The sequence below is a fragment of the Myripristis murdjan genome, chromosome 12 (genome assembly GCF_902150065.1).
Source record: "Myripristis murdjan chromosome 12, fMyrMur1.1, whole genome shotgun sequence".
Taxonomy (NCBI): domain Eukaryota; kingdom Metazoa; phylum Chordata; class Actinopteri; order Holocentriformes; family Holocentridae; genus Myripristis; species Myripristis murdjan.
This window is the reverse complement of record NC_043991.1, coordinates 1,756,425-1,783,607: the sequence shown is the minus strand read 5'-3', so window position 1 is coordinate 1,783,607 and position 27,183 is coordinate 1,756,425. Positions and strand designations below refer to the sequence as shown.

The window sequence follows — 27,183 nt, the reverse complement described above, 5'->3', positions numbered from 1 at the left end:
ACAGACCTGCAAACTCCTCAGTAAAAAAGGCGACAGTGTCATGGGGGTTGAAAAATTTTTTGAATTTAATATGCAAATGATGCATTTCTGAGCGTTTTGACACTAGAATTTCTGGGAATATATAGTATGTTCATAGCAGTGGCAGCTCCTGACAAATTTCTCAGGGGGGGGCATCTATTGCGATGATGGCTAAGATGACCCATTCAGTGGGTAAAATAATAATAAATAAAATTCAGATAGCTAACTTTACAGTGTTACAGGGCTCTCAAGTTTTGAATGGAGTTCAGAGCGAGATTTTGGTGGTGGTGGCGTCCGGGGGTGGGGTGGGGCTTGACTCCAATAATTTAACAATATGTTAAATTATTGTTTTAAAAATGTAAATTACTTATCAAACAGCCCCTAACAATTCAGCTACCAATGAATGAGCAGTAGTATGCATGTGATAACATAGATTGAAAAATAAGCCGAAGTGATACCTCTTCTCTGAATAACAAGCTAAGCCGGTGTTCTGCTGTTAGCCAGTGAAAATAGAGCAGAGTGGCAACTCTTCGCTTTGTTACACAATCCATGTCAGTGTGCTGCTGTAGCTGGAAATCTTCTTTGCCTTTGCCAGACATATGTTCATATTCCACACAAAAACAGCATTTCATTCAAATTATGTCAAATTCCATGATATTCTGCGTTAAAAAAAGATTCCATTTTATTAGGCTAATTCCGCAATTCCGTCTGCGATTCCATGATCGCAGAAATAATAGGGCCCTACCACTGTTATAAAAAATAGCGGCGCAACTTGGTGGGCGTTATCCTGGTAATTTCTCTGCATGAGAAATACAAGGTGTGGCATGTGAGCGTGTGAACGAGTTGAAATGCGTGTGTCTCATGCCCAATTTGAGACTTGAGAGCCCTGGTGTTACATTGCATTTTTTAATGTGGTTTTCCTGTTCAACCACTAGATGGCGCTGACATGAATTGTACACACGGTAGTATTTTTGTATAGCTATATCAAGTTAAATGCCTCAAATACAATAAATTTGGTCCCACAGTAAAAAAAAAAAAAAAAAAAAAAAAAATCTCAACATGTAAGTCTATGAGAGCGCCTAGGGCGATTTTTAATCTGACTGAGATCGCCCCTAGGAGGCGGGGCTGCTGGTTGGAAAGTGACATTCAGGCTGCTGATGTCACAGCGATATTCGGGCTGCTGATTGGACAATAATATTAAGACCTAAACCAGCAAAATAAACTCTTTTTTTTTCGTTTGGCTTTAGGAGGGCGATGCGCTATCGCCCACCATGGGCCAGCCGCCCCTGCTCCATAGTATAGGAATATCCATACTATACTATAGGAACATAGTATATCCCATAGTTTTGCAACAAATATACCATTCCCCAATTTACACAGTCACAACACTCAAAAGTGGGTGTAGATAATTAACAATTATTCAACATGTAGATTCGACTGAGCAATCTGATTGGTCAATCACATGTTTAGAATGTGCTCAAATGAGCAATTGAGCACAGCTAGCCCTTGTGAAATGAAAAAAAACCTCATCACTGAAAATATTACTCCGCCTATATCTTATTGCCCGAGTCTGTGTGGTTTCCATGGCAACACGAAACATTTCACCGAAACCCGCATCAAAAGCCGCTGTCAACTTTGTTCGCCTGCATAGTGGACTGTTTTGTTGTCAATTTTTGGATTTATTTGGCGACCTAAGTTTGGATGAATGACTGAACGAGGAAGACAAGACAGAGGAGAAAAAGGAGAGATACGCGAGAGTGACGAGTGAAGAGCTGGATCAGCTGGAGAGGTCAGGAAACGAAGCCGGTAGGGCCCGGTCAACGTCCTGGGCCATCAAATGTCTACAAGACTACCTAACAAACACCGGGCAAACAGCTGATTTCTCAACTTAAGTAAAGAAGAGCTAAACAAGATCCTCCGTGAATTTTATTCAAGGATTCAAGATTCAAGGATTCAAGGAACTTTATTGTCATGCCAGTTCACACTTACATGCTAGTGGTACGAAATTAGCACTCAGGTCCCGGTATAAGACAAAAAAAAACCAGAAAAAAAGACCAGAAAAAGAAGTGTAAATATAAGTGTAAATATAGAATATAAGATATATAAGATATATAACAGTATATATATATATATATATATATATATATATATAGGTATAAACAGTATATATAGACAGTATGTGTGGATATAAACAGTATGTAAACTATAAACAGTATATGTAAATAAATGTAAACAGCATATATAAATGTAAATAAAAATATAAATAAAACTATAAATAAAAATATAAATATAAATAGTATATATATAATAAGGATATGGAACTTATATGGAACTTTAATTTCTATAATAAATAGAATGAAATGCCTCAGCGGACTCAGCACCACGGACAGTACCTTCTTGGGCAGAGTCAGCACCACAGACAGTAACTGCTGACACAGATTCAGCACCACGGACAGTACCTGCCTCAGCAGATTCAGCACCACGGACAGTACCTGCCTCAGCAGATTCAGCACCACAGACAGTAACTGCTGACACAGATTCAGCACCACGGACAGCACCTGCATCAGCAGATTCAGCACCACGGACAGTACCTGCATCAGCAGATTCAGAACCACGGACAGTACCTGCATCAGCAGATTCAGAACCACGGACAGTACCTGCCTCAGCAGATTCACCACGGACAGTACCTGCCTCAGCAGATTCAGCACCACGGACAGTACCTGTAAGATTTTCCACAGAGATGCACAGGCTGTAACTTAGTTCATTATTAATGCGTTAATGTTACCAGTTATTAATCAGCCTATTAATCGTTATTCATTTGTTTGTTCTTTATGACTTGCCTAGGCCATTGATTTAATTAATTTGTCAATTTGTTTGCATCTGCACATTGAAATGAACATTTAATAAATCAACACATCCGTGAAAACTGTCAGAGGTAAATTGATAACAGCCTGAAATGGTGATTACATAACTCTGTTCAGCCTTAATGTTACTGCTTACTGTCGTTACTTTTGCTGCTTAGCCACATTAATCGGAGCTGAGGTTAAATTGGAGTGACACACCGCCAGCTGAAGCTAAAACATCTGCTGGTGAGTTTATTAAAAGATAGATGTTTGTTCTGTTGCCGGCACTGGAAAGCAGTAGGCTATATTTAAATATAACTGTTAATATAAGTTGGTTGTAGATAAAAATCACCTGTGCTGGTGAGTAATTGTCACGGCACCTGTTAGATTAAAACTGACTGAGAAGTCGGCAGAAGTATAACTATCAGTCCATGAAAAAAATTATTTTCCAGCGGATATTCTAGTTACAACATGATTGAGCTAGCAAAGCAGTTTTGTGTTGCTATGTGTGGTATTTATTCAGTTTTGGGGAATCATGATGTCTAGAAAACATGATAAGCCCAAGTTATCTGGCTGACAAGGACTAGTTAACGTCAGATCTCATGTATTTCCGCAGAAACGGAGAGAATACTAGCAAAAAACTTTGATATTTTGAGAGCGAAATGCCCACAGTATGAATACATTTTGATTATACATTTTATTTTGTTGGTAATAGTTGTATAATCGCATTATTACACTCCAGGGTGTGCTTGACCGTCATTATTGTCACTTCCATAAACTAACTCTTGTGCAAATTCCCTCTGTGCAATAATCCATATTCAATAAAATACTTATGTGCAATAACCTGTGCAATAATCCATATTCAATACCATACTTATGTGCAATAACCTGTGCAATAATCCATATTCAATACCATACTTATGTGCAATAACATATAGTGCAATAACTCCTGTCCATGTTTGCACTTGTACATATATTTTTTCTTTCTTTTTATTCTATATATATTTATATTTATATTTATATTCCTTTCTTTATTTTTCTTGACTATTTGCTCTTTTTACTTTACACTTTGAGTGGGAGTTGTTATTGTAACAAAAAGTAATTTCCCCCTGGGGATCAATAAAGTATTCTGATTCTGATTCTGATTCAGTGACAATGCTTAAGTACACTTTAGTATCTTTCATTTGAGCACTGTATGACTTTCAGACCTATCAAAATAGGTTGAATTTAAAAGTTCCAATACAACAAGCGCACTTGGTTACAGATTGTACAGTAAGAACACAAGGGGATACTGTACAGTAAGAACACTTATCAAAAATCAGTATACTTTATCAAAAATCAATGTCAAAACATCCTTGAGGCTTTAAGAGAATGAGTACACATTAAATATTTTAATAATCATTTTATTTACAATTCAAGGAAATGTCTTTTATGTTTCCTTCAAACTAACATTAAAACTTTCCATCAGACTCGGAAGCCAAGCGTCTTTTCCAAACAAGGTTTAAGAAACAGAATGTATGAATAAGCACATTAGTCCTACAAAAATATTACAACAATAAATACAGACATACAAATTGAGCATATATCTCCTGGGCACATCATTCTCTGCTGAGGGGGAGAAAATGTCACAGTAGTGTCAGCTGATGGGCTGCATGAGAAGTAAACAGATTTCTTATTGTTGCTGTAATCATTAATACTATTGCTTTTAGTTAATATGGCGTTGTTGCTCATTGTCCCTCAGATCGTGGAACATAAAACTGTTTTGTGCAGCAGTGCTGACTACATTAGTCTGTGTGAGCAGTGTTCAGATGTTCAACCTGCAGCTCTGCAGCTTCACCTGCTGCTCTCACACACACTCGCTCCTGTTTTCTGACATTTGCTTTCATGTTGCAAGTTCATGTGTTTTCTGACATTTTTCTCTGTGGTAAAACCTTTACCACAGATGGAGAAGTGTCTGCTGTGTGGATTCTCATGTGTCTTTTGTGGTTATTTTTACGTGTAAATCCTTTACCGCAGACAGAGCAGATGAACGGTTTCTCTCCAGTGTGGATTCTCATGTGTAGGTTGATGTTTCGTTTCTGTGTAAAACCTTTACCACAGACAGAGCAGCTGAATGGTTTCTCTGCGGTGTGGATTGTCATGTGTTTTCTGCAGTTACTAATATCTGTAAAAGCTTTACCGCAGACAGAGCAGCTAACTGGTTTCTCTCCTGTATGACTTCTTGTGTGTATAATGAAGCTTTGTTTCAGCATGAAACCTTTACCACAGAGTGAGCAGTTGAACGGTTTCTCTCCGGTGTGAATTCTCGTGTGTCTTTTGCAGCTATTGTTATTTGCAAAACCTTTACCGCAGACAGAGCAGTGAAATGGTTTCTCTCCTGTGTGAACTCTCATGTGTGTGTTGAAGTGTTGTTTATGTGCAAAACTTTTACCACAGACTGAGCAGCTGAATGGTTTCTCTCCCTTGTGCATCTTCACGTGTCTGGTTAAAGTTTCTTTTCGTGTAAAGCTTTGACCACATAGAGAGCAGCTCCACAGTTTCTCTCCTGTGTTCTTGCTCACAGAGCAGGAAGATGGTTTCTCTGCATCATCAGATCCATCATCACTGAAAAGGAGTTCACTCTGTGGGTTTGAACCTGACTGAGGCTCTCTGCTCTCCTCCCAGTCATCACTGTCATCAGTCTCAGCTTCAGAAGAGTGTGAAGAGAGGAGCTGGCCCTCACTAGTTGCTTGGAAATCAGCAGCTGGATCTGAGTTCCTGGCTGCTTCCTCTCCATCAGCTTCTGTTTTCATCTGTTCAGTGGAGCTGCTGGCTGGAGGCTCTGCCTCTCTGTTCTCCTCAGTTTGGCTCTGATGAAGCTGTGAGCACTGAGCTTCCTCTTCATCATCTTCACTCTTCACAGTGACAGCAGTGAAGGGGAACTTGGTGAGATCTTGAAGCTGCTCTGCCTCCTGATTGGTCCAGAGCTCCTCCTGTTCCTCTTTAATGTGTGGGGGCTCTGGCTCCTCCTGGTCCAGACTGGAGCTGCACTCCTGCTGCTCAGGGGGAACCTCTTCTTTACACACCAGCAGCTGCTGAGGCATCACTGAAACACACACACACACACACACACACACACACACACACACACACACACACACACACACATTAAGGAAAACCACAGTTAGAGGTTTACTTGAATCTGTTACCATTACTTCATGTTAATGAGATCTGTGCAGCATGATCGTAGCTGTAGAGGGAGGAAAAATCGAGGAGGTTAGAAATATATATCTAGATCATCAGAAACGCCTCTTTCTAAATCTAACTGCTTTTTGCTACAAAGTTGGTAAAGATGTAATGATAAATAAAAGCAGTTATAACCACTTCTACACACCAGTAAGACGTCCAAACCACTTCGACGTAGCCACACAACGCCGCGAACAGCTGAGTGTTTTTTTGCACTTTGGGCGCGTTGTTTGCATGAACAAGCAGACAATAATCTGAAATAAATATGAGTAATATAAATCCATCATCCAGACAAAAACCAACACAGTTGAAGCTGCAAGGAATGCTGGCAAAAAAAAAAAAAAAAAAAAAAATCACCGACTGTGTAAATGCGTAAATTAGTGGGATTATAATCTGACTTCCCCACCATGACGGCAAGAGTAGATTTGACTATAGTAACATTTGTGTGTTCAATAAATGAATGTGTCTCCCACTCAGCTGCAACATAGCCCGATAAAAAGTAAGCCACCTTTATGGTACAGAAAAGCCAGGGTTAAGCCTGAAGTTAGCTCGCTAAGCCCAAATCCAGCTTTATGGTACAGGACTCAGGTACAGGACTCAGGTACAGGTAAACTGTTTGTATGCGGCTCGGGTAGATTTTTCCTTGTCTGTGATTGGTCGCATGGCGCAAACACCACCCTTTTTATGTGAGCGCGCACAGATCTAGATTGGAAAAGCCTGGGTTGATAGCCGGCTTTATGGTACCGAAAATCCGGAGTGCGGATGTCTGGTTAAGTGAAGCCAGATAACTAAAAGAAAGCCCGGCTATGTTTGTTTACTTCAATGTTTAATTTATTAATAAACAGTCATTAATGCAATATGACCTGTTGAGTCATGTCAGTCATTCCTATAAACTACACAAATGGTTTACAAATATTAAGGGAATAACATTGTGTAGTTTATAACCTTTCAAGCATGTTTTTGTTTAATCAACAATTCATTTTTATTTTTCCATGTCCCAATAGCCTATATGGCATTTAATTGAATTTCACATAGGCCTGTTTCTATCATAGGAGGCTACACAAATACTTCACAAATATTAAGGCTGCACAAATTAATGGTATAATATAAAGTAGATTTGCAACAAGTTTTGAAGCATTTTGTTGTTGAATCAACTTTTTTTTTGTTCAACTTAGGCGGCAGGCCTATCCAAAGTAGGCTATGCCAAGTTCAAATGAAACACAATCAAAGGCCAACAATGGCTCAATTTTAAACCAATTCTGTCTGTGTTTATGTTTGACACGTGCTGCATAGACGCGTCACCATGGGAACCAAGAGTTCAGTGAAAGGGGTGGGTACCCGCTGCCGACGGCTGTTTGCTTAACGATTTTGACTGCTACGGCGATTGCGTCTTAGCAGCCGCACTTCCGCCTAGCGGAGCCGTCCTGAAAACTGTCCTGCTTAAATTCCCTAATGTGAGTGCAGGCCAGCCGGGGACTGGGGAGAGGGGAGACTGGGAAGATCTTGTTGGCTACGGTGCAAATCAATATACAAGAAAACGTCATCAGCGTACGTAATCACTCTGCATCGCCTTAGTGGTAAACAATGCAGCTCAGCAGGAATGGAACTGCTCAATGGTGGCATTGATGTATTAATATTAATTATTAATATTAAGTGGCATTAATGTGTTCAAGCAAAAATCAAAAGAAGAGGAGGAGAATTTGGAGCCGGTTATTTTCTTTCTGTTGGAACCTCAAACATTTAATTTTACTTGTTTCAACCCCGTCACTGGGTTTAGTGCCAGTGTTGTGTTGATCAGTGCATCACTTCATGCTGCGTTCCTATTGGTTGGTTAGCAGACATAGGTCACAGCAGCAGTCACAGAATTTTGCCCCATGCTACCTTTGGTTGTAATACCATGACAGTGGCACTCTGAAGCTCACAGTATGACGTAGGACTGCCGTTTTTGAGCTGCAACCAAAGATATCACCATGTTCTAGCTCTGCCACCAAATAGTTTTGACAAACATTGGGGGCTATGCAATAGAGAACTTTGTAGGTGCTGTGATGTTTGTAGTTGCTGTAAGTTTGTGCTCGTTTCTTTAAGTTCTTTGGCCTTTGAACAAATATTTCTGTACAGTCTATTATACATGTTGCGTTAGGATAGTGTTCAATAAAACTCTGGGGTCTTATTCTTTTCAGAGTATCTCGAGGCAGCCAAGCAATAACTTTGTCTCTCATGAAATTTGCAAGAACTGGTCTCCACATTGTGCAGATACCACAGGCTGTGGTCCTGCTTATCCCCAATCGTATACTTAAGTCTGTGAACATCAAACCAAGACGAAGCCTCATTAAAACTAGTAATAGTTGGTCATGGACTGCTAATTTGGATATTTTGGGCAGTGGGAGAAAAGCCATGATGGTGTACAAAAGTTTCCAAAAACTGTCAATAGCTAGGCCGGTGTAAAACTTTGACACTTTGTCATCTAAATCGTAAGCTGACAGTGACGGTGTATGATCAGTTTGTGTACCTGCATCTTTTTTTGACTTGTGTGAACAATAGTTATGGTCAACAGGATCTGGACACTGGGTGCCAACATCACATTTCTGTGGAGGCACCATATCTTCTTCAGTTTCAGAATCCATTAGTGGAGTTTCATCACGTGATGTGTTGTCTGTTGAGGGCTGGAAACATCTTCTCTTTGGGGGGGGTCTTCCAGATGATGGCGTTTCCTGGGGAAGTACATGAAGAGAGAGAGAAAAAAAAAGCAAAAAAACACCAACATCTTTGAAAACAGATAACTACATGCCACCATATTACAGAGCGCATTCATTTGAATGTATTGAATTTCATATTGTTAAGGAAATTAATAAAACTGGTAGTTATTCCTAGAAAAAAAAAAAAGAATTACATGATGTTCATATCCCATATTCAACACAGGGTATGGGTGTTCCTTTGTTGGTCTGCCATCAGGGAAGTGTATTCCACAGACCTGGGGATGGGGGGGTGACAGAAGAGTATGTCATGACGTACATGGTTGCACAGGTGCTTGAATTTAGCCCACATACATGCTTACATACAGTAGTCAACATAGGCTAGTAAGGAAAACTAACGTTAACCACAAGCTCATTTGTTATTTCTCACGCCTGAATGGTTGCTGACAGTGCTAAGCAAATCCAAAACATTTTGTTTTTACTTCCTGCTCCTTTCACCTGATATCAACCTGCTTCAACACAGCACTCTGGCACATCTTACGGCTCTGCACAAGTCACAAAACATGCAGCAGCTACTATGGACCAGTGTTAATTTCGTCTACAAAACATTTTCGTCCACAACCTTTTTTACTCTGACGAAAACAAGACTATAGCTAAAAAATAAGACACGCTCATGGACTAAAACTACAACTAAAATTAATGACATTTTCGTCAACAAATAAAAACAAGACTAAAAAATATTCACCAAAGACTAAGTCCAATCAGAACAACTTTTTATCAAGAATGTCTTTGCAGTTTGTTGAAGTAGAACGGCTGAAATCTATGCTAATGAGCATTGCACATTATCATTCCATAACAGTTTAGCTTTTATATAATCTTCAGAAATATAACTGATGTACGCTTTATATTGTAGTCAACTAAAATTATTGGAAATTTAGTCAAGTAAAATTATAGGATTTGTAGCTGACTAAAACTAGTCAACTAAAATGATTTAAATGACTAAATTATGAGTAAAACTAAAATTATATTTTCGTCAAGAGACTATGACTAAAACTAAATCAAAATTTGTTGTCAAAATGAACACTGCTTTGGACCAATGTGGTGTGACGTCTCTACACACTCATTACTAAGTACTGTAGTGACCCTGCAGTGATGTTCCTGTAAATAATATTGAACTGTTCTTCAATACTATAATATATCACAAGTTGTAGCTGGTAGTACATCGAGCTGGTACCAGTTAACCAGTGGGAAGTTACAGGTTTGACTGCTGTTCAACTGCACTTTCATAGGCCTGGCAAGATCAGTGATTCTCAGAACTACCGTAAGAAATTATTTTTTTTTTAGATCAACGTTCAGATAATTATCTGAGTCGCTGGATTTATGCTAGACAGGATGTTCAGACACGTAGCCAAACGATATTTTACCTTTACACGGACCATTGCATTAGCCTGGGCTAAACACTGGTTCACAATGCTTGAATAGATCTTCTTCTTCTTGGGTTTTATTGGCGGTTGGCAAACATTGAATAGTAGCATTACCGCCACCTACTGGTTTGGAGTGTGGATCAGTATGACTACCTCCCCATACAATTAAATAAAAATAAATAAATAAAATAAAGTAAATAAAGTTATATCCTCCTAATTAAATCATTTCTTCTCAAAAACTCAAACATAAACTCATAACTCTTATTCCCTGACTGTTGTTGTAATATTGTCCTGATGTCAAATGGCATTTTATTGTCTTTAAGCTGTTTAATCCATTTTTGCCTGTTTACTTCATACCCCTGACAATGTATCATTACATGTTCTATGGTTTCTTGTTGCCCACATTTCCCACATTCCCCTGTATTGTGTTTTCCCATTTTATGCTTGAATAGATTAACTACCTTGATTAAGAAATACTCACCGTGCTGTTTTTATTGGGTATGAAGTCCTTCCTGTTGAGATTTTTTATCCACACCTTCCGAACACCTTCGTCCCCGACACGACCAGGAAAGCGGTGTAGGCCATACGGTGTGCAACACGGACAATCTTCTTTGAGTAACGGCATGTGCGTCTCACATACCGACTTTTTCCACAACTGCAGCCTTTGACTGTTGTTGTGACAGCCGATGACGGCACACGTCCTCCCAGACTGCCTTGACATCAGGTCGTTTTTTAAGTTTTTTTTATGTCGCTGCTCGCTGCTCCCACAAATGCTCCTCGTTCGCTTCGCGCACACCGCAGTAATGGCGGCCGCTCTACTTCCGGGTATTTCGCCGAATCAGTGTATAACTGGCATTAGGATGGGTATGTTTTATATGAAGGGCGATTTAGGTCGTCAACAAAGAAACATGAAGTACCTGACACGTAACCTTTGAGACAGATCAGAGCCATGAGACAGACCACAGCCGTGAGACAGGTCACAGCCGTGAGACAGGTCCCAGCAGTGAGACAGGTCCCTGCAGTGTGTGTGCAGTGAGACGGGTCCCAGCAGTGAGACAGGTCCCAGCAGTGTGTGTGCAGTGAGACAGGTCCCAGCAGTGTGTATGCAGTGAGACGGGTCCCTGCAGTGTGTGTGTAGTGAGACGGGTCCCTGCAGTGTGTGTGCAGTGAGACGGGTCCCTGCAGTGTGTGTGCAGTGAGACAGGTCCCTGCAGTGTGTGTGCAGTGAGACAGGTTCCTGCAGTGTGTGTGCAGTGAGACGGGTCCCTGCAGTGTGTGTGCAGTAAGACGGGTCCCAGCAGCGTGTGTGCAGTGAGACGGGTCCCAGCAGCGTGTGTGCAGTGAGACAGGTCCCTGCAGTGTGTGTGCAGTGAGACGGGTCCCAGCAGTGAGACAGGTCCCAGCAGTGTGTGTGCAGTGAGACAGGTCCCAGCAGTGTGTATGCAGTGAGACGGGTCCCTGCAGTGTGTGTGCAGTGAGACGGGTCCCTGCAGTGTGTGTGCAGTGAGACGGGTCCCTGCAGTGTGTGTGCAGTGAGACAGGTTCCTGCAGTGTGTGTGCAGTGAGACGGGTCCCTGCAGTGTGTGTGCAGTAAGACGGGTCCCTGCAGCGTGTGTGCAGTGAGACGGGTCCCAGCAGTGTGTGTGCAGTGAGACAGGTCCCTGCAGTGTGTGTGCGCGCAGTAAGACGGGTCCCTGCAGTGTGTGTGCAGTGAGACGGGTCCCAGCAGTGTGTGCGCAGTGAGACGGGTCCCTGCAGTGAGACAGGTCAGCACACATGTGGGCTCTGCTGTCTGTGCTCGGCAGGCTGAACCGTCAGCAGCTCATCTGCTGCGTTTCCAGCTGGAAAAAGACACGAGGCGCTGCTTCCCCTGAGCCGGAGACACATTTCACGGTTTACCACAACATCTGACGTTACGCTTCGTCTCTAACACCAACCACAACTTACTTTTTCCAGCGTGATCCGACAGAAATGTGAGCAGCGACCACGACGTCTCAACAATACATGGACTCGGGTTGGTTAGCGAACCACACCGTGCGCATGCGCACAGACAGCAGACAGTAAAGGTCTCGGCTCGCTTGACTTTCGCTTCGGCAGCGGACCGAGGGACTTATTTCATTTTCCAAGTTCAAGTCGGAGCTCCGGGCCGGACTGTGGAGAGGAGAGTCTGCTGCTGCTCACTCAGCTGCTACTGCTCCGCCATTGTTTCCGGCGGCTGGCTGCGCTGCTACTGCGGGAAACACGGTAAAGTACGGCATCAGCACGGGGCCAAAATGAGAGAGTCTTCTGCACCGCCCCTCCCTTTCGCTCTCTTTCTCTCTCAGTTCAAGTCAAAAGAGCTTTATTTGCATGGGAAACAGACCTTTACGTTGCCAAAGCAACAACAAAAACTAAACCGAGGAATTGCTGTTAGAATCACTCACTCACACAAACGCGCGCGCATGCACATACATATGTATAGATAGATAGATACGTTAGACTTGCAATCGCAAACTGAATATAAATACAAATATATGAGAACTATACAAACACTGCAACCTTTTATGTAATCAGTGTATTTAAAGGTATTTTTTGTTATCAGTTGATGAAAACGAAAAAAATTGAGATTGAGGCGGAAATCCCGGGGGGGTCAGGGGGGACACGACCCCTCCATCCATAAAGCCCGCCCGATATTTTGAATTTGCCTCTAGATAGATACCTTTTTTTATTTATTTATTTATTTATTTTGCATTTTAAGTTGTATTATGTGGCATAGTTTAATTTCATTTTCTTATTTAATCTAAAAGGGACAGTGTACAGCTCAAACATATACTGTATGTCACTATTTGATGCCATATCTTGCTTTGTTTTTTGTTGACACTACAATAAATCTGTTTTTTGAAGAATAGTTTGATGTAGTTGGATTATTCAAGGTATTTCCTCTAGTTTTAGAGCTTATTTTGAGTTTCTAGCTCTTGTAAAGCTACTTTGATGGACTGTAGTGGAAATAGAACAGTGAGCAAAGATATTTGGTTTGAGGATTATTGCTTTTAATAGCATTATTTAAAACACATGAACATGCTGAGCGCTCAACGCTGTACGGCAAGTTTCAAAGGAGCGTAAGAGACAAAGAGGGAGGTGCAGTCGTGCCACACAGCAATTTTTTCATGTCCCCCTCAAGAATTACTCTGAAATTTTGCTGTTGCCCCTGATTGAGATATACATTTTAATATCTCTTTCAGTTTGTGATAGAAGAGAAATGAGGATTGGTGGCACTGTTCTACATACATTCATTAATATACATTCATTCTTTTTTAACTATGGCAACATCTGTAGATTTCATATTGTTAGATGTTTATATTTTTACTGTCTATAGTCTTTATTAATATTTTTTGCATTTTTTCTATTTAATCTATCTGCTTTAAATTGTACAGTGTGTTTTTTATGTTTCTACTGATGCTGCTGTAACAATAATTTCCAAGTTTGGAACCAATAAAGTAAACCTATCTATCTACAGTATCTACTATGTAGCACACACTGATCATGAAAGCCACTGAAAAGTTGAGTGCAGTCTGTGTCATTCGTTATGTTGTAAAGACGATTGAAAATTGCCACACACTTTAAAACACTGTTGCCGGAAGCATGTATTAACACATTTATCACATTTATTAACACCAGAATGTGGCCTAATGGAATGTAAACATGAACCTGCAATTTCGGCACAGGGATCTTTCCTCCTCAGACGCTGCTCTGGTCCTGTCAAACATCCCAGACATTTTCACAGACTGACGGCAACTCCTCCTCCTCAATTTCCTTCTGTGGTCAAATTAGCCGACAGGAGCCGTGTGGAGACACGACGAGCTCCACCCCTCTGTCTCTCTGAAGGTCATGGTAAAAATATCACCAAAGCATCTCAAAGCAGAGTTAAACAAATCCAGCAGCACAAGGTCCATTCAACAAGAGGCATTTAGCACACAGCACTCACTAGTCAGTGTTAGAGACTCAGTGAACCAGAATCAGACACACTTTACTGATCCCCGGGGAAACTGGGTCAGTTGCAGCTGCTCAAATTCTTGAAAGAATACATTTTAAGCAGAAGTGAAATTATAAGAACAGAAAACAAATGTAAAAACATATAGGCTACATGAGAAATTTTAAAAAGCGCATTATGTATGAATAAGCACATTAATCCCACAAAGATATTACAACAATAAATACAGACATACAAATTGAGCATATATCTCCTGGGCACATCATTCTCTGCTGAGGGGGAGAAAATGTCACAGTAGTGTCAGCTGATGGGCTGCATGAGAAGTAAACAGATTTCTTATTGTTGCTGTAATCATTAACACTATTGCTTTTAGTTAATATGGCGTTGTTGCTCATTGTCCCTCAGATCGTGGAACATAAAACTGTTTTGTGCAGCAGTGCTGACTACATTAGTCTGTGTGAGCAGTGTTCAGATGTTCAACCTGCAGCTCTGCAGCTTCACCTGCTGCTCTCACACACACTCGCTCGTGTTTTCTGACATTTTGCTCTGTGGTATAACCTTTACCACAGATGGAGCAGTTGAATGGTTTCTCTCCTGTGTGGACTCTCATGTGTCTTTTGTGGTTATTTTTATCTGTAAATCTTTTACTGCAGACAGAGCAGCTGAATGGTTTCTCTCCTGTGTGAATTCTCATGTGTATTTTGTGTTGATAATTCTCTGTAAAACCTTTACCACAGACAGTGCAGATGAATTGTTTCTCTACTGTGTGGATTCTCATATGTTTTCTGCAGTAATTTTGATCTATAAAACTTTTACCACAGACAGAGCAGTTAAATACTTTCTCTCCTGTGTGGATTCTCATATGTTTTCTGCAGCAATTTTGATTTGCAAATCCTTTACCGCAGACAGAGCAGCTGAAAGGTTTCTCTCCGGTGTGCATTCTCATGTGTGTGTTGAAGTTTCGTTTCTGTGTAAAACCTTTACCACAGACAGAGCAGCTGAATGGTTTCTCTGCGGTGTGGATTGTCATGTGTTTTTTGCAGTTACTAATATGTGTAAAAGCTTTACCGCAGACAGAGCAGCTAACTGGTTTCTCTCCTGTATGAATTCTTGTGTGTACAATGAAGGTTTGTTTCAGCGTGAAACCTTTACCACAGAGTGAGCAGTTGAATGGTTTCTCTCCGGTGTGAATTCTTGTGTGTCTTTTGCAGCTATTGTTATTTGCAAAACCTTTACCGCAGACAGAGCAGTGAAATGGTTTCTCTCCGGTATGAACTCTCATGTGTGTGTTGAAGTGTTGTTTATGTGCAAAACTTTTACCACAGACTGAGCAGCTGAATGGTTTCTCTCCCTTGTGCATCTTCACATGTCTGGTTAAAGTTTCTTTTCGTGTAAAGCTTTGACCACATAGAGAGCAGCTCCACAGTTTCTCTCCTGTGTTCTTGCTCACAGAGCAGGAAGATGGTTTCTCTGCATCATCAGATCCATCATCACTGAAAAGGAGTTCACTCTGTGGGTTTGAACCTGACTGAGGCTCTCTGCTCTCCTCCCAGTCATCACTGTCATCAGTCTCAGCTTCAGAAGAGTGTGAAGAGAGGAGCTGGCCCTCACTAGTTGCTTGGAAATCAGCAGCTGGATCTGAGTTCCTGGCTGGTTCCTCTCCATCAGCTTCTGTTTTCATCTGTTCAGTGGAGCTGCTGGCTGGAGGCTCTGCCTCTCTGTTCTCCTCAGTTTGGCTCTGATGAAGCTGTGAGCACTGAGCTTCCTCTTCATCATCTTCACTCTTCACAGTGACAGCAGTGAAGGGGAACTTGGTGAGATCTTGAAGCTGCTCTGCCTCCTGATTGGTCCACAGCTCCTCCTGTTCCTCTTTAATGTGTGGGGGCTCTGGCTCCTCCTGGTCCAGACTGGAGCTGCACTCCTGCTGCTCAGGGGGAACCTCTTCTTTACACACCAGCAGCTGCTGAGGCATCACTGAAACACACACACACACACACACACACACATTAAGGAAAACCATAGTTAGAGGTTTACTTGAACCTGTTACCATTATTTCATGTTAATGAGATCTGTGCAGCATGATCGTAGCTGTAGAGGGAGGAAAAATGGAGGAGGTTTGATTTTGACATTGGTGGGGACATAACAGTACTCCAAGGCGGCGCCCCTGAAAGTTGCTGCTTTGCATTTATGACTGCAAATTCACATCATGTAGAGCTGATCAAATAAACAAGCAAATGATCCTAATCACAAAAAATAAAAACTATTCAGGGATTGATATTAATGTTTATACTGCATATCTGACTATCTATACTGACTACAAGTAAATAAATAAATACAATAAAATATAATAAATGTTTGTAACTATATACCTAAATACAAACAGATTGGTGTTCTTGGTGCTCTCTGTGTTGTTGAGGCTCTACAGTTCTATAAGCTTGACATTTTAAATCATGGTTAGTAAAAATAGATAATTCCTTCTTCCCTAGAGACCACAGGCCAATGTGCCTGAGAAAAGCTCTCATTTCAAAGAAGCTGAACTGTTGTTCTAACTGCCACCTGACAAAGTAAACAGTGAAGAAAAACATCAGTAGCTCAGTTGACTATTATTGTTATCACCATTATCATCAACTACACATCAGCAATATAATAAATAAAGAGGGCCTATTCTCTTGGAGTAACTTCCACTTTGATTTGTAAATAAACTTCTTTATGTCCTCTTTTCTTTTCTTTTCTTTTTTTTTTTGGGGGGGGGGGGGGGCATCCTGCTTGTGCCTTATTACCAAAGACACACAGATATATATAGAGAGAGAGAGAGAGAGAGAGAGAGAGAGAGAGAGAGAGAGAGATGTGAGTGTAAATGCAACCACTGATATTAAACTCCGTCCAGCTGACGTGACTCAGGCAGAACAAACATGGAACAGCTGACAGCTGCAGACGCACTCGGGCTGCAGCCGCTCCGTTGTGCGCGTCCTCAGGCGCAGTGACAGCGGGGACGGCCAATCACACATTAGCACGAAACGGCAGAGCCAATCAATGAGCGAAATTAGGTTAGAGGCAGGACTCCTAGCAGAGACCGACTGTTAACCCTTTGTGTACCATAAGCATTGACCAGGCACTGACGGACAGGGTTACTGGTAGGGACTGTACAGGAGTGGCTGGACATTGGTAGGGACGTGTCCCTGGCGTCCTGCACCCCTGAAACTACGTTACACGGAGGGGAGAGAGAGATTTCATTGGGCTAGCCCGATGTCCTCCTAGGAAAGGGACCAACGGGCGGCTTTTCGTGTTTTAAATACCGGCGCGGTCGATAAAAATTATGTATAATGTTTTGTTTAAATTATGATCGCCACGGCCAAAACAGTGCGTCGGCCCACCGGGCACTGCCCGGTACGCCAGACGGCCGGTCCGGGCCTGCAGCACACATGTGGGCTCTGCTGTCTGTGCTCGGCAGGCTAAACCGTCAGCAGCTCATCTGCTGCGTTTCCAGCTGGAAAAAGACACGAGGCGCTGCTTCCCCTGAGCCGGAGACACATTTCACGGTTTACCACAACATCTGACGTTACGCTTCGTTTCAAACATCAACCACAACTTACTTTTTCCAACGTGATCCGACAGAAATGTGAGCAGCGACCACGACGTCTCAACAATACATGGACTCGGGTTGGTTAGCGAACCGCACCGTGCGCATGCGCACAGACAGCAGACAGTAAAAATGCGCTCCCAGTGCATTTATTTCTACTGAGGAAGGTGTATCCCCAACTATAAACTATAAAAATCCATAACTCCCCGAATTTTTACCTGATTTTCCCACGGTTTGGTTTGTTACAAACAGCAGAGTTTCAGTTATGATACAGGATGCTGTCACACATTAAAAATACGTATTTTCATGCTGAAAGACTTTGTATTATAACAAAGACATATGATATGGCATATAGATACATGTATAAATGAATAAATTTTATAATCTATTAAAAGAACAAGTTTGATCATTGGAATTTATTTCTCTTTCACACACACACACACACACACACACACACACACTCACTCACTCACTCACTCACACACACACACACACACACACACACACACACACACACACACACACAGAGGACATCAATTTAATTTCCTCTGCTTCGCTCACCAGAATTCATTACAAAGAACATTTTTTGAAAGGCTTGGAAAACAAAACAATATAATTCTAGGTCAGTCTTAAACTTCCTTGTTGGGTTTACAACTGGGGCTGGGGAGCTAAAACCCTTGAAAAAGGAACTGTTTTGCACAGCTTCTTGCGTGTGCTGGCACTCTGCAACTCCAGTGTTGTTAATTTTGCGATGTGGTGCAGCCTTACTTTATGAAATACAGACACCACAAATGACACAAGCATGAAATGATGGTTCTCGATTCCAAATTGGGTTTCTGCAATGTGCTCCCCAAGCAAGAATACATCCTCTGAACCAATCTCCGCCCTGACAAAATGGTTGACCAAAGACACGCTGACACTTTGTTCTCTTTGTGTGTTTTGGTGAATCACTCGCTCTGCTGCTCTGACCACCTTCACTGTTCCCTCTGAGAGGATCATAAGCCCACCATTGTTTTTAAGTGCAAGCAGGTGGTAGCTCTGGTCGAAGGATGAGGGTACAGCAGCTGTGACGAGGCTTGCACGGCACACCTCACAGGACAGTTTTTTGAGAATTTTTCTTACAACAAACCCTGAGATGTAAACGAGGGCATTGTCCACAAGACCACCAAAGCGGGTGGGCAGGTAACTGTGGTCACATATGACCGCAGAAAGGTTCGCAAATGGGGACAGAAATTCAGTTAATACAAACTAGTTAGTAAGTTCTCTTCTGACAAAGAGTATAAACAACATAAAATTCAAGGTTGTATTATCAATTTATTTTACCTGAGTGGACATCAAGCCTTTCTTTCAACTCCTCATTAATAAGGTTCTTTTTCTTCAGATCTTCCAGAAGACTTTTTACATTCTTCTTTGCTCTTCGTTCTCGGGCCTTTGCATTTTTCTTCTCCCGCTCTAGACTCTCCACTCTAGCCAAAGTTTCATTGAGCCTGGCCTTTAGATGAGTAGGAGAATTGAGCAAAGCATAGGAGTGGTCCTAGTAGAAAGAAGGATGAAAATATTTTCAGTGATGTTTGGTGCTTAGCACTACATATGTGCAGGCACACATTCTTAGTTCCATACCCATAATATCACTGCAGAGAGAGAGAGAGAGAGAGAGAGAGAGAGAGAGGGTGCGTGTGTGAGAGAGTGTCAGTGGAAGGGGTGTGTATGTGTTCACTTCATCTGTGTAATTATTAATTTAAGAATTCCAGAAAGCAAGGGAGAGATTTTGATATGAGCAGAGCCGTGGAACTCACAGCTGTATGGGACATATCAAATGACTGCCTACAAATACTCACATCACTGGGCTGAGGTTCAGTTTCAGGGAAATGCTGAGAAAGGTCCACTGGTAGACTCTCTTCAGCTTTCCTTGGCGTTACTGAAGTCCTTGTCACTACAGGCTAAAATATAAGAAACAAAGCCTAATACTTAAAAACAACGTCATTAAAAACACTTGAAAAGGTTTTAGTATCCCACACAGTTTATTGTAATACACAATACATCACTAATTCTTAAACATGTAGAAAGAACTAACGGTACAAAAAAAAAAAAAACATGTTTAGCAAAGTGTGATATTAATTTTTGATTTACATATTGTGAGGAAACAGCTCGGTGATGATACGCTGGCTGTATATAACTGGCCTAATCCTCCAGTCAGAGAAGACGCAGCAACTTCTGTCTTTGATGATATTTATTTCAGCACATCAATTGAATTATACTCCGGTACAGTATGTGTGTGGTTTGTGATATCTGTGAACACAACCATAATAAAATAATATTAATAATAATTAACTGACATGACCTCAATGAATTACAATGAAATGAATATGGTGTCATACTAAAGATAACCAGTAGGGGTCAGTGTAAGACCATACAATAACACAATGACTTAGTGCAGCAAGCAGATCATGTGACCTAGGTAAGCTGAGACAGCCCGGTCCGGTAATGAAATGTTAGCATCCAGGTGACGGCTACAAACTAAATCAAGGACGGCTGCTCGCTAAATAAGCAATGAATAACAATGAGTGAAATAAATAAAATCTATTATATTTTAAGAAATAGTGTGCTTGTGTGTGTCTTTTATTTATGAGTACTGTGTGTGTGTGTGTGTGTGTGTGTGTGTGTGTGTGTGTGTGTGTGTGTGTGTGTGTGTGTGTGTGTGTGTATACATGTAAGACTTTTTGAGCCTTGTCAAAGAAAAATTTCTGGCACCTTCTGGGTCAGACAATAAATTCTATCTATTCTATCTATTCTATTCTATTCTATTCTATGATTAGCAAAGTTACACATCGTGTTAATCACGTTTCACCAGGATAATTATGCTATATGGTAAGCTACCTGAGGCAAATGAACATATTATTAAGTAGTATTAACAGCTGACATAACAGAATTATAACTAGTAACTTTCATCCATCAATCGGAAAACTTACATCATCACCGACGCACACTGTTTGTACAAGAATAATGATGCTGACGATCGGTGGGAACTGCCAGTCAACTGCACAAAACTTTATCACTGAACATACTGCGCATGCGCAAACAGTCTCCCAGTCCCTGCACGGAGCAGCCTGCTGTAACGTGCTCTCCTCACAGCAGGGAATTCACAACACATATGATGCACAGACATCTCCGTTAGCATGTAAAGTAAAAATACACCTACTCTTTGGAGATGAGATGGGAAGCTGAAGACGGATGGGATCGCACCATCTCTTAGCCTGACAATCTGACCCGTCCTGTCCAAATCCTCGGGTTTGAAGTGCTCACTACAGAGCTTTGATGTCTCCGTCGCAACAAAATCCTCCCGTCTAAGAGCAACTTCCCACTGCCTCCTCAAGCCTGCATCACTGGGAAACCTTTCAAAAGAAAAAACAGCAAGAGTCAATGAGAGAGAGAGTACCAGTTCCTGCTGTAATAACGTTACACGTAAGTAACGTCTGTCACGATGACATAATATTATAAATGGTAAAATAACCAAAATGATTGTTCAGTCTCACTTGTGAAAGGTAATCCCACGCGATCTGGTTTGAATACTGCGCCGATTATTGCAACCGCACGCGGCACAAAAAACCGGCATTTTTGCTTTCTCTCCATTGACACCTGTTGACTCTGGTGTTCACAGATATCTATAATAAAGATAATATATAATAAAGCCTTTATTATAGATATCTATGCTGGTGTTAGCCTAGAGTGAAGAGACCCATCCAATATGGCGGCGACGCAGCTCACGTTCCAGCGCGTCATGAGGCGTCTGCGCATAGACACAAAGAGGCTAGATTGGCCCCTCCCCCCTTTTTTCACGGCGGACTTAGCAGCCATCTTGAAGCGGTCGACCGTCCAAACACAGAGTGGGACTCGGTGACAATAATAAAGCTTGTCGATGGAAAATGCCTCAACATTGTGCAGCCTACGATTGTAAAAACCGGCGTACCGCACAATCCAGACAACAGGGAATTACCTTTCACAGGTAAGACACGTGTTTAGTTTAATTTGGTCATTATAACTTACTCATAGACATCTATAACGTTACTACTGGCCCCGAAGTGACTGGAGTCTCTTTTCTTGCTAACATAGAATAGAATAGAATAGAATAGAATGCCTTTATTGTCACTATACACATGTACAATGAGATTGAGAGCAGCTCCTTTTAGTGCAAACATGTAATAATAAAGAACAAAGAAATAAAAAAGATAAATCACAATATAGATAAAAATAAGTAAAAAAAAAAAAAAGTTATATATACAGTAAGTAGTTCTATATACAGTAAGGGTTTAGTGGTGATATTGCACATTTTAATAGTGTTCACAGTAGGTGGTTGTGAGGTAGTCTAGGATTAGTAGGATTGGGGAGGGTTGGGCTGTGATGTCAGTGCATGTGTGAGTTCAGAGTGGTGATGGCTTTTGGGAAGAAACTGTTCTTGAGTCTATTTGTTTTGGTTCTGATGCACCTGTAGCGCCTCCCTGAGGGCAGCAGGTCAAACAGGTCAGAACCAGGGTGGGAGTTGTCGTTGATGATATTTTTTGCCCTACTGAGGCAGCGGGAGGTGTAAATGTCCATCAGGGACGGGAGAGGACAGCCGATGATCTTCTGGGCTGCCTTTACCACTCTCTGGAGCCTCTCCCTGTCTGCCATGGTGCAGCTGCCGTACCACACTGTGATGCAGTAGGTCAGTAGGCTCTCAATAGATGAGCGATAGAAGGTCAGCAGCAAGGTGGGGGTCAGGTTGTGCTAGCAAGGTGGGGGTCAGGTTGTGCTTAACGTTACTTTTCCCACTCCCTGAAGGTTTCCCAAAGAGCAGAACCGTAGGAAGAAATGGGAGGTCGCCCTCAGAAGAAAATATTTTAGAGCCACGGATGAGTCTGTGCTCTGTTGTGAACACTTCAAGCCAGAGGATTTCGACAGGACCGGTCAGACTGTCCGGCTTAGATCTGATGTCATACCATCCGTTTTCAACTTCCCAGCTCATCTCCAAACAGTAGGTGTATCATTTAGGCTTTTTGTATTCTGTATATCAAATATGCTTATGTCTATAATATAAACACAAGGGCCTATTTGGCTTCATTCACATTGGCAGTTTCAACCTGGGGTCACAGACCTGCCATTTCACACTTGCATTTATGGGTTAAACTTCCAACACAGGTTGAGTCAACCCTAGTAACATTAGATGTAACAGTCACATCTACATTTTTTTTTATGAATGTCAGAAAAAAGTCAAAGCAGCCAGGACCTCTGCTACTTCAAGGAGAGCTGAAGAGAGCCTGCCAGTGGATCTCTGTCAGGATGCTCCTGTTGAACCAGAGGAGAGCATGCCAGTGGATCTCTGTCAGGATGCTCCTGTTGAACCAGAGGAGAGCCTGCCAGTGGATCTCTTGTCTCTCTGTCCAGATGCTCTTGATGGACCTGAACCCTCGCCTAAGCCTCGGCCCAAGCGTGCAAACATCTCAGGGGTGGAAAAGGTGAGAAGGATACGTGAGCTGGGCCAGGGTTGTGTTCCTCCCGATTTTTGTTGTAAAATTTAGTTTCGAAATTCTCATATTTGATTTCAGAGGACGGTAGCCTATTTAAAAAGAGAAAATGTTACCTTGCGCTCATAGCCATGCTGTAGCCTACTCTGGTATATCCATTGGTTCCCTTTTAATGATGCGTGCACATATGAACTAGGCTATTTGTACTGAACAAGGTGAGAGATTTGCATGCCTGCCTTAACCTGTTGTGAGTATTTATACTTGATATATGTCCTAATCAGCTGTAAGCATCATGGCCTTGATCAATTGAAATCCTATCTCACGTGCTTTCTGACTCTCATTTTAGACATGTACACACCCACACTGCACACATGCACACTGCCTTCATTGAAACATGCTAGAATATGTGTCCCTGCCACAAACATTCTCATACTCATGGTGCTGGCAGTTGGATAGATAGATGAGATTAAGAATGACGGCCAGCCATAACCTATTCATCCCTTCTGCTAGGACCACACCTTTGCACTGCCCAGCTGTCCAGTGGCTCTAAAGAAGAGACTGATTCAGGCTACAGACAATGTGATCACACTGGAGCGGGAGATGAGTAATGCAAGGAAGCGTGAACTGAGGGCAAGGAGTCATATGACATATGCCGCCATATATCGACTTGTCACCAGCACACTATCGCGGGAGAAGTCGGCTGCTAAATGAGCTTCCACCTTCGACTACAAGTATTGAGTTCTGCTTATAGTAGGCAGATATGTGATGTTATATGTTTTTGTTTGTTTTGTACAAAAATGTTCATAAAGGCTGAAGTGTTTCGACCATAGTTGTCAGTGTCTGTTTTGTGCTGTAATTAAAATGATATGTAGGTAGGCATATACTGCAGGTTTTCCCCAGCATGTATTTGACACAGGTGGTCCACCTAAGAGTCTTCACCCACCACCTAAGCCAAATTAACATCTTAAGGCTTTTTAAGGGCATTTTAATGACTTTTAAGGACCAGGGACCACCTGAGCCCCCCATAAGCTAGGGGAAACCCTGTACTCAGTGTGCATTTTAAACAAATTCCCTCAAGCCATTCCCACAGCATAGACTGTTTAATGTATATTTTGGGTCTAATGTTAATGCTTGACTTTCTACTGAGCCATCATTTGAATACTAATGTGCGTGTGATCCTTGGTGGTCTGGCAGAGTGTTCACAGGTACAATAACGACATGAGAACCTCAGACGAATAACCATATTTTTTCACATTTTAGATAATCATCAATATTACACTATGTAGACTATCACATTAATGTGTATATATTTACCTTGAGAATTTGATTATATCAGAAAGAAAATGATCGAATGAGGCCCTCTGACAAAGAACCCTATATGCATGTTTTCACATTTTAGATAATCATCAACATTACACTATTTAGACTAATATGCCTATCACATTAATGTGCATATATTTACCTTGAAAATTGATAATGTGTCCTTATTCTACTGACAAAATCTATTTCTTCCATCGGCCTAACCTTTTAATATATGGCCATGAGAAACCGAAATTGATAACAAACGGACTGACAAGCATTTTAAAATTCGCTATGTCTAATGATAAAGTATGCTTTCTGATGGGCATCTGAGGGGAAAAAACATGCTTCTAGCGAGAATTTAACCCGGGTCTATAAATAATAAGTCTTGTGTGATAACAACTATACCACTACAACGTCAAAATATTCAAGGGGAATAGATATTTATTTCCGAAAGCTTGTATTGGTTATACAATAATGCACAGTGGATCGCGGGGTTGACCGCAGCAAGATGGCGCCGCCGTCGGACGTCAGTCTACTGGGATTCCACCGTAAGGCGTCCAGTCTACCTATATACACTACTCACAAAAAGTTAGGGATATTTGGGTTTCGGGTGAAATTTATGGAAAATGGAAAAAGTTCACACTACAGTGATATTATATCATGAAAGTAGGGCATTTAAGTAGAAGCATACACTGGTGATTTCCTCATCTCAAACAATTTCTTGAAACAAAAGCCAACAACAGTGGTGGATTTCCCACACAAAAATGTCAATGTCTCAATAACTTGTCATGTGCCCTTGAGCATCAATTACAGCTTGACAACGACGTCTCATGCTGTTCACAAGTCGACTTATTGTCTGCTGAGGCATGACATCCCACTCTTCTTGAAGGGCGGCCCTCAGGTCATTGAGGTTCTGGGGTACAGAGCTCCGAGCCTCTACACAGCGACTCAGCTGATCCCATAGGTTTTCTATGGGATTCAGGTCTGGAGAAAGTGCAGGCCACTCCATCTGAGGTACCCCAGTCTCCAGCAGCTGTTCCCTAATGATACGACCTCGATGAGCTGGAGCATTGTCGTCCATGAAGATGAAATTAGGCCTGTGTTGGTCATGCGGGGGCACAATGACTGGATTAATGATGTTATTCAGGTAGTATGGGCTTGTCACTGTACCATTAGGGCAGTTCTGTATTGACTAGACACACCTGCCCACACAGTAACACCACCACCACCAAAGGCTCATCTGGTGATAACAGTGGCTGATGCATAGGGTTCTCCTTGACGTCTCCAACATCGTTGGCGGCCATCATTTCTGCTCAACATGAATCGGCTTTCATCAGAGAACAGCACTGAGGCCCACTGGTCCCTCGTCCAGCGTAAATGCTCCCTGGCCCATGCAAGACGATGACACCTGTGCCTGGTGGTGTGGTCAGGTACCCTTGCAGGTCGTCTAGCACGCAGACCATGCTGATGTAAACGGTTTCGAATGGTCTGACGTGACACTTGGGTGCCTCTCACCTCCCTTAAACGTGCCTGGAGTTGAGTGGCATTCATCATCCGGTTCCGCAGGGCACTGTTCACAATGAAGCGGTCATCAGTGTGGGATGTGGCCAAAGGACGTCCACTTCTATGCCTTTCTGTGACTCTTCCAGTCTCTCTGTATCTCTGTTGCAACCTGCTGATGACACTCTGTGACACTCTAAGCTCAGTGGCCACGTCCGTCTGAGAACATCCTGTTTGAAGCCTCGCAATGGCGAGGTGCTGCTGATCAACTGTTAGGTGTCGTCTTGGTCTCATGATGTCAAAATGTGAACAGCATGATGAGGAGGACTGTTTAAATACCAATTCTAATTGAACCAGGAAATTTATTGGTCGATTCATGGATCAAACACCTGTTGTGAATTTTGCCGTTAAACTCCTTGTTAGAGAACAGCAACTTGTGCAAAAAGTACTGAAACACTGAAAAGTTGGACATGTGCATTCAAAAGTTTACAGAAGGTCACATTAAGTTCACCTGTAAAGGTTAGAATGCATTTTAGGTTCATCCTGAAATTTCACCCGAAAGCTGAATATGCCTAACTTTTTGTGAGTAGTGTATGTCTGTGCGTCTACGTACATTATGTCTATGGCGCTGCTACTGCGGGAAACACGGTAAAGTACGGCAACAGCATGGGGCCAAAATGAGAGAGTCTTCTGAAGCGCCCCTCCCCTTCGCTCTCTCTTTCTCTCTCAGTTCAAGTCAAAGGAGCTTTATTTGCGTGGGAAACAGACTTTTACGCTGTCAAAGCAACAACGAAAATGAAAACAAAAAATTGATACTTGTTTCAAGTGCACTCACATACATTTTAAAATCTCGTCTACAGCTTGTGATAAAAGAGACAAATGATGATTGGTGGGATTGTGTAGCACGCACTGATCATGAAAATAATCAAAAAATGTCTGTTTTGGCTGTAGTCTGTGTCATTCATTATGTTGACAGGGAAAACTGAAAATAGCAACACACTTTAAAACATTGTTGCTAAAAGGGCATATTAACACATTTATGGTATTCAGTAGTGTTGTAGTACATTTTTTAAAAATTGTGCTGCCACTTGCTCATGTCTGCCAATACACACTTCAAAGATTCCCGT

General features: G+C 41.8%; 5 protein-coding genes across 5 annotated transcripts in view; 1 reads left to right on the top strand and 4 right to left on the bottom strand.

Moving 5' to 3' along the window:
* The window catches only part of LOC115369188 (zinc finger and SCAN domain-containing protein 2-like), a 59,217-nt gene that overhangs the window by 17,223 nt on the left and 14,811 nt on the right, over window positions 1-27,183 (bottom strand). The gene's annotated exons all lie outside the window — the stretch shown is intronic.
* On the bottom strand, window positions 4,303-10,828 carry LOC115369187 (zinc finger protein 32-like). Its single transcript, XM_030065754.1, has 2 exons — window positions 10,685-10,828; window positions 4,303-5,812 (listed from the first exon to the last, which is right to left on the bottom strand). The coding sequence occupies exons 1-2, from the start codon at window positions 10,826-10,828 to the stop codon at window positions 4,757-4,759; spliced, it is 1,200 nt and encodes a 399-aa protein (XP_029921614.1). The 3' UTR covers window positions 4,303-4,756.
* Window positions 13,732-15,967, bottom strand: LOC115368746 (zinc finger protein OZF-like). Its single transcript, XM_030065073.1, has one exon. It carries the CDS (start codon window positions 15,852-15,854, stop codon window positions 14,622-14,624), a length of 1,233 nt encoding a protein of 410 aa, XP_029920933.1. The 5' UTR covers window positions 15,855-15,967; the 3' UTR covers window positions 13,732-14,621.
* LOC115368760 (THAP domain-containing protein 6-like) lies at window positions 16,107-21,398 on the bottom strand (the record flags this gene model as incomplete). The annotated part of the gene is made up of 5 exons (XM_030065087.1): window positions 21,287-21,398; window positions 20,953-21,145; window positions 19,592-19,693; window positions 19,077-19,287; window positions 16,107-16,147 (listed from the first exon to the last, which is right to left on the bottom strand). Coding segments are annotated over exons 1-5 (627 nt in total), but the record flags the coding sequence as incomplete, so codon positions are not given.
* On the top strand, window positions 21,500-24,426 carry LOC115368758 (THAP domain-containing protein 2-like). The gene is made up of 4 exons (XM_030065083.1): window positions 21,500-21,756; window positions 22,572-22,764; window positions 22,994-23,245; window positions 23,765-24,426. The coding sequence occupies exons 1-4, from the start codon at window positions 21,677-21,679 to the stop codon at window positions 23,963-23,965; spliced, it is 726 nt and encodes a 241-aa protein (XP_029920943.1). The 5' UTR covers window positions 21,500-21,676; the 3' UTR covers window positions 23,966-24,426.

Coding starts and splice junctions, on each gene's coding strand:
- LOC115368746 (XM_030065073.1), bottom strand. CDS start 15,854: ATGAAAACAGAAGCTGATGGAGAGGAACCAGCCAGGAACTCAGATCCA.
- LOC115369187 (XM_030065754.1), bottom strand. CDS start 10,828: ATGCCGTTACTCAAAGAAGATTGTCCGTGTTGCACACCGTATGGCCTA. Junction 5,813..10,684: donor TACCCAATAAAAACAGCACG/GTGAGTATTTCT, acceptor TGGACCAATCAG/GAGGCAGAGCAGCTTCAAGA.
- LOC115368758 (XM_030065083.1), top strand. CDS start 21,677: ATGCCTCAACATTGTGCAGCCTACGATTGTAAAAACCGGCGTACCGCA. Junction 21,757..22,571: donor CAGGGAATTACCTTTCACAG/GTAAGACACGTG, acceptor CACTCCCTGAAG/GTTTCCCAAAGAGCAGAACC. Junction 23,246..23,764: donor ACATCTCAGGGGTGGAAAAG/GTGAGAAGGATA, acceptor CCCTTCTGCTAG/GACCACACCTTTGCACTGCC.